This window comes from Manis javanica, chromosome 3, assembly GCF_040802235.1.
Source record: "Manis javanica isolate MJ-LG chromosome 3, MJ_LKY, whole genome shotgun sequence".
In the NCBI taxonomy this organism is placed as follows: domain Eukaryota; kingdom Metazoa; phylum Chordata; class Mammalia; order Pholidota; family Manidae; genus Manis; species Manis javanica.
Window position 1 is genome coordinate 104,265,094 of NC_133158.1, and position 7,772 is coordinate 104,272,865.

The 7,772-nt window shown below is 39.6% G+C and overlaps 1 protein-coding gene across 1 annotated transcript; it reads right to left on the bottom strand.

Moving 5' to 3' along the window:
• Window positions 1-5,768: 5,768 nt before the first annotated feature.
• On the bottom strand, window positions 5,769-7,486 carry LOC118967917 (syncytin-1-like). Its single transcript, XM_073230471.1, is given in 2 exon segments — window positions 5,769-7,100; window positions 7,298-7,486. Coding segments are annotated over 2 exon segments (1,521 nt in total).
• Window positions 7,487-7,772: the final 286 nt, after the last annotated feature.

Consider the following 7,772-nt stretch of genomic DNA (forward strand, 5'->3'; position numbering starts at 1 on the left):
AAGGCAACTCCCTGGATACCATTGAAAGCAAAATTTAGAAGAGTGAATGGCAAAGCAGAACTGGGGAAACCTTTACTTAAGAAAAATACTTTTCAATTTAATGTGGAAATTACATTTATAGTTTGCAGGGTGGACTGCAGTGAATTTCAAACACTTTCAGTATAAACATTTTATAGAAGTCCCTATGTTCTAAACACCAGAATGTGAAGAAGAAACTAAAATAAAAATCACAGAAAAATTTTAAATGCATAATTTTGCAAATAAGCTTTCTTTGAGTCCACAAACTGTCTTCAAAAAAAGACACATTTAAAAAAAAAGACGCATTTACCTCCTTATCCTGGCACTATCATTAGTAGTTATGAAACACAAAACAAGTAAAATGTTTATTGAGCAGATAAATAATTCTTATTCCATTCTCCTCACACCTGTCCCCCCTGAAATTAGCTAACAGTTTAAAGTGATTTTTCTTCATCACCATTTTTGTTTTAGTACAAAATTACCCTCTTCATTATGAGAGTTGTTCATATGACCAAACGCCTGGGTGTGAGGACGGACGCTGAGGTACTGGGTGTGGAGCAGGAGCACCTGGTTCCTAGAATGACCATAATGTCATTTGAATGGTATTCTCCATATCTGTTGACCTACATGCACGCCCCCATTTGCTGTCTTTTCATAGGCATTTGTTTTATATGTTGAAATAGTTGAAGTGTGTCTGAATCTGTCTCCTCTTTACAATTCAAGACAGTCTCAAAATTATCCACTTTAAAAATATTACCTCTTCCACTTTCCCCACGTCAGACTTGGTTAAGTGTTTCTTATTGGACATGTCATAAAACCTAGTATTTATGGGTATGGTAAAAGTTATCACCCTGATATATACAATTATAAACAATTATCTTTCATTATTTTCTGAACTAAAATAAAAGCCCTCTAAAATGAAAAACTTCTTGAATTTGAAGGGGTATTTTTTTTATTGTCAGAGCCACTAGCAGCCTATCACAGTAGTTGACAGTTTGAAGACTCTTGGAATTTTAGGATTAATTATGACATTTTTGTTTTATGCCATGAATGTTGTTTCACGGCCCATGTATTTGGTAATACACAAACAGTATATTAGTCTATAGATACCTATTTCTATATCACCAACTGTATAAGCAATATATATATGTGCATTATATGCACACATATACACATTTGTATATATAGTTACATACATATACATGCATACACATACATATGTGTTTGTATTTATATAAAAACATATGTGAATACGTTTCTTCCAAGCTGGACATTTCTTATTTGTTCTTGTTAAATCTGAGTACTTAGCATATCCTTGATCTTTGAATAGACCCTACATGACAGAAGAAATCAAAGGTATGCTTGAAGCTCACTTTTAAAATCTTAACATTATTTTTTAAATGTACCATGAGTGCACATAGAAATTGAGTACTCACCTAGATGAGCATTAAATGAATTATTATTTTTCTGCTAATGAACAAATTTATTCAGTAGGATGAGATGTGTGGGAAATTGCCATTCAGTATAAAATTAATGAAACAGAAAAAATTTCCCTTTGCAATCTAATGCCTTTTTAAAAATTCAACAGAGATGTTGAGATTCAAGTTTTTTCAAGTGTAACTTGATGAAGTTTCAGCATGTATACATCACTGTTGCCCATCAGTAACTGAAGATTTTGGTACCTACACTATTATTGGGAATTTCATGTGAACATGAAGAAAGAGAGAATGAATACAGGGTTGATACAGTACCTCTGGAAGGTGCCAAGCTTTTCATTCTCATGGTCATTTATTTTCAGAAGCGTCATGAAGGTTAAATGCTTTCTAAAACTTCATTACAATTTGGATTTCAGAAAGCTTATCCTGGAAATAAATAAATCAGATCTTAAATCTCATGGTAAAAGAGGTCCCTGGTAGTGCTCTGTGCCTTGGGACTGTGACAACTGAAGACTTACAGGTAGTTTTTGAGGAGAAATTATCATTAGACATATTCAATAAAGTAAGATTTTCTTACATGCATGAAAATATTTAAGATCAATTTATTGTACTCTTTTCCTTTGTGTGGGAGTGTGTATGTGTGCATGTGTGTGTGTGTCTTCTTTAATTTTTAGGACTAATATGTTTTAGAAAAGACTGCATTTCATCTTATGTTGAACTCACAAAATTAAAGCATAAGGATAAAGGCATGATTTACCATATGCAAATATTTGGATATTTGCAGTAAAGTGGCAATGCATTTTACTGAGTATATAAGGAAGACTGAAGGCAGGAAAAGAGAAATGGGTTACCTTATTAATATTTGGCACTCATTTCCAATGCGTGGGTTTTACCCCCAGGCTACCAAGCAATTCTTGGGCACTGAGTGGATGTCCTACAATTCAACTCCATTCTAATACTATCTACCTGGAAAGAGCATCAAATCCCACAGGTCAAGGGCTCTATCCTACAAGTCTGCTGCCCCAACCCCTGCCCTCAAACAACAATTTTTCACCTAAAAAGTCTAAGTTTTTCCTGTGCTTCCACCAACTGGCTATAGATGGCAAATTTCCATGACCCCTTCCTTGGATTTGATTAATTTGCTAGAACAGCTCAGAGGAGAAGCAATTTACTTACTATATAACAATTTTATTATGAAAGGATAGAACTCAAGAGGAGTCAGATGGAAAAGATGAATAGGGCAAGGTTTGGGGAAAGGGCACAGAGCTTACACACTCTTCAATGAAAACCCCTCTCAGCATCTCTACATGTTCACCAACCCAGGAGCTCTCCAAATTCCAAATCTTTGGATTTCTAGGGGGTGTCATTACACAGGCATGATTGATTAAACCATTGGCCATTGTCTATTGATCCAACCTCCAGCCCACCTCCCTTTCCCAGAAGGTCAGGAGATGGGACTGAAGTTCAAGCCCTCTGACAGCAGGGTTGGTCTCCTGGAAATCAGCCCCACTTGTAAAGGGGTCCAAAAGTCACCTCATCAACATAACAAGAGGTTTTTTCGTTGCTCTCATCACTTAGCAAATTCCAAGGGTTTTAAGAGTCCTGTGCCAGGAATAAGGACAAGGACCAAATATGTATATTTCTTATTATAAATCACAATATCATACCCATACATAATATTTTAACACCAAGGCCTGGAAGTAGAACATTTCATTTCTGTCCACTCCACTTGTCCTGAGCTCATTTATATGACTGTTTATAAGGAAATTTGTGAAATGCAGTTTCTGGCTATCTGTTCAGTTTAAACTCTGGGTGTATGGTGGAGAGTCATTGATTAAAAAGAAGAAATGGAGAATGCTTACTGAGAGATAGGAGTGTGTATTTGGCAGGTTTTAAAATTCTCTGTGTTTTTTGTTTTTTACTGTTAGTCTATTCCCACTCAGAATTACTTGGAAGAGATTAAAGAATATCACTATGAATTCAATTGAGAATGTTACCATTTCATTGTGTCACAGTGTGTACTGTAAAATAGTGTATTTCTAACAATGCCTATGTTGTCTTTTGTGATTGAAATCTGAGGACTGGCTACAGGAAATTGCCTTTTTGAGAGTTACCAGTTGCAATGTTAGGCACATTTTCCAAAATGTCCCTGATATACTACATATTATGCTTTGATAGTTAATTTTGAAGGAGTTCAGATCAAGTCTCCTCAAAATGTGCCACTTTAGCATGTGGACTATTTTGAGCTGATGGCAACAGAGACCCTGTAGGCTCAATAGAAACTTTTGTTCTTCCTTCAGCGACCTAGAAAATCTTGCCCTGTGTGCTGTCCTCCTCCCCTTGGAAGCCACAGGCTCTTACCCCATTCCTTAGCTCAGGATGACCCTATGCCTCATTTTATCTTCCTATCTTTGGATCTCTCATGTATGTGGCATTTCTGTATGTATGAAATTAAACTTGTTGTGTTTTTTTTTCTCCTATTAATCTGTGTTGTGTCTATTTATTTCTTAGACCAGCCAAAAGAACCTTTGAAGGGTAAAGGAAAATTTTTCCTCCCCAAGAATATTATATTGAGGATTCACAGAAGAGATAAAGTGACATAGAGGATATATTATTTGTTATGTATATATGGAGAAAATGAGATTGAGAGAGAGACACTTACAGACTCAGACACAGAAATAGACATATCTGTGAAACTGGAGTCAGATTAAAAATACCTCAACTAACCCTAAATATCTTGAAAAAAATATCCTTTGTAAACATTCTCTTAAACTTGTTCATTCAAATGAAACTACCAGTTTGGGTCACTCTGTGTTACTCCTACAGGGAATCATTTTTCTACATTCTGAATTCCCCAGAGAATTTTGTGTGTCTTGGTGTTTTATGGTCAAAACTCTTTATTATTTTTAACTAGAAGACCCCAACATTCTAGAAACCTGACATTTGAAGAAGGCTTGTGAATGTGGTCAGCAAAACAAACTCTAAGGTCCAAGGAAGCTGACAGAAAATGGGTCCATCATTGGAACCACTTGAACCAAGCCAGTAAGGAATAATAGTGGCAAGAAAAGGGAAGAAAAAAAAAGGAAGAAAGAATGCACAGAGAAAGGTTCATAGAAACCAGGATTCTACAACTGACCGAGAAAAATAATAGAGAAATTGTTTTCACATATTGTCTAAAGCAAATCCAAACCATTTACAATGCTCCCCATACTAACTTAAACTCTAGGAAATTTTTCTTATACCTGTAAGCACAACTGTTTGTGTTGGGATAATTTGTGGATTGAGGATTGACTTATTCAGTCCTCTGGAATATCCAGCCCTTTTCTCCAAGATTCTCTCCATGTGGCAACAAAATAATAGCAGCTGTTAAAATGTTTATATGGGAGAAAGACACCACCCAAAGCAAGGTAGGAGGCAGGACTTTCCTAAATCTCCCAATACCTTGCAGTGCACTGTCACAAACTGGACTGTAGGCCCACTCCTGAGCCACGTGACAAATACTGACTTTACATTTCAGTTTCCCCTAAGTGTTGTTATCGGTTATTCTGTCATAATTAGTATCCCCTTTCACTCTTAAAATTGTCACAGTTTGGATAATAAATGATATTGCTATCCTACCCAAAGTCGATATAGTTAAATGTCCCGGCCCGCGGGACGAACGTGGAGTGTGCCGGAGACGCCTGCAGAAATGAGACAAGCAAGGGACACAAAGAACGACCAGCAAGACAGGATGTCTGATCAAGCTGGCCAAGTTTATTGTTTGTAGGCTTAATTTACACAGGTCAGCAAGAAAGGGGTGGGTCAAAAGGCAATTGGACCTTAGGTGATGCTGGTGGGAAGGTGTTAAGGGGTGATTGGGCTTTGGTTGGCGCCGGCGGGAGCAGAGAACCCGGAAGAGAAGCGGGGAGTTCGCCATTTTGTGGGTGGGGGCTCTTTGGTCTCTGGCATCTCCTCCCTTTCTGTTCTTTTAGGAGGGGTTGGAGCACTACTTAGGGTGCTTTGAGCCACTTATCTTCTGGGTAAACAGTGCCTGTCTTAGGTTTTAGAGGTCTTATACCTGGCCTCTGTTTCCAGGAGCTTGCCTCCTTTCGGAGTTGGCCTGGCATATTCAGGGGAGCTTGCCCCAATATTAGATCGGCCTATACATATAGGAGCTTGCCCCAGTATTAGATCGGCCCCTTTTAACTAGAGGTCTTATATCTATCCTCTGTTCTTGCAGGTATATCCTCTTAATTACCCGTCATTGACTACCCGTCTTAGTTGCCCAGGAACATTGTCAAGGAACAGGATGAAAAAACCTTGACGTGGGTCTTTTTATTTCCAAGTCACTGTTGGGTCTCTCTTGGCGCAAGGCTCTATGTAAGGATCTATACTTTGATCAGCTAATGCAAGGCGATGATAATGAACTTGGATGGGCTTTGCTATGAGGGAGTCGATCTGTTTTTTAATTAACTGGGTGAGTCTTTTAAAAGCCCAGGGGCCAAAGGAAAGTACTAGTATTAATCCCAGGAACTGGCCTAAGATGGGGAGAAGGTAGGGGAGGAGCCCATTTAGTCCCGTCCAGAGAGGGTTGTCACGGAGTTCTTTCCGCCTTCTTTCAAGATCATCTTGAAGGGTCTTTATCTTGTCTCGGACGATGCCTGACTTGTTGGCGTAGATACAGCACTTTTCCTGTAAAGCTAAACAGATGCCTCCCTGTTCTGCTGTAAGGAGGTCTAAGCCTCTACGGTTTTGCAAAACTACTTCTGCTAAAGAGTCTATTTGGTCTTGGAGATCATTAATTGTTCCTGAGAGGGCTTGGACATCGTTGATTAGTTGATGGGACAACTTATGGTAGGAATGTACGGCTATTCCTGCTCCTGCTGTTCCTGTGGCCACTGCGGTAGTAATCCTGAGGCCTACTAGGAGTGGGATAAGCTGGATGGCTCTTTTAGAGCGTGGATGCCCTGCTATATACTCAAGGCTGGGTATGGGGATAGGTTCTTCTCCTGGGATAATATTAATATCTGGGAGAAGACTGGCCTGCACACATAACCCAGTCCAATTTGTGGGTAGGGCAGTAAAGGCAAGGTTTCCTCCACAGACAAAGACTTGTCCAATAGCGGGGCAAAGAGATGAGGAATAATTGAAAACTTGGGATCAATCTGTGAAAGAAGCAAATCCTACGTTTACATCATTACTATTACTCTGGGGCAGCTTTTGTATGCATACAGATGAGTTAAATCCTATAGGCTGTACTCTAAAGGGTGAGTTAAGAGTACAATTCTGTTCTGGCAGTGTATTAGTAGCGTCAGTGGGAATTGCGAGGGGCATAGGCGTACCAAGGGTCATGCATAGCCAGCAATTTTCAGCAAGGCTGGGGTTAGTAGCGTTTAGTGCGCTATGGGTGGCTTTTAGGATATCAGCAGTCTGGGTGTCAAGGTCTATGCCATGAGACTTGGGCAAGGCTAGAGGGTGATACTCTAGGGGAGGGTATATTTCTTTGATAATTTCTTCAATTTTCTTTTGAACTTGGGCTTCTCTTACTTTGTCTGTTGGTCCACCGCCATCAGATATGTGGATTGGGGCTTGCGGTGGCCAGCAAATCGCCTTGCCAAGTTGGCCATGACAGGAGGCTTGTGCATATTTAGAATGTCCCGGGGGTTGCTATAATCATACTCGCCTCCAAAGGAACCAGTATAACCATTTTGTAAGATGGCTGTTAGATATTTTTTGCCATCGGCACCAGTGCACTGTTGGACAGTGCGGTAACAGGTAGAGTGTAATTCAGTGGCTTTTTGGCAGGGGTTGGAACACGGCCCTGGTTTGCCATTAATTATAGGTATAATTTTGGGCTTTCTTACACATTTCCAAGACTGGCGCTGCCCACCTCTTCTGGATGAAAATCCACCTGCAGAGATATCTGCTGTGAGGTATGCTATTTTGTCTTGGCAGTCTACAGATCCTCTGGTAGTAAGCTGAGGTCCAGCTATTGGTTTTTCCCCTTGAGATGTTATTTGAGTATGTCCTCTCAGGCTAGGTTCTAAATCCATCACTCCTCCCCTACAATCACAAGGGCTTCGATACAACTGAATGAGGAGTTCTTCCTTATTTGGAGGGGGTCTAAATCCTCCTAGGACAACAGTGACTATTACAGTAGCGATAAGAGAATAGATAGTAGTCGTGATGACTTTTAGGGTTCAATGAAAATAGGCAAGATCACTAGTAGTGGGCCTACAACTGTGCTAACAAAGGTCAGGTGGGCTTACCTTGTCCAATGATGATGAATATTTATCTTCTTCCTGAAAGGCAAGGAAAAACTGTTCTCAGGGAGGATTC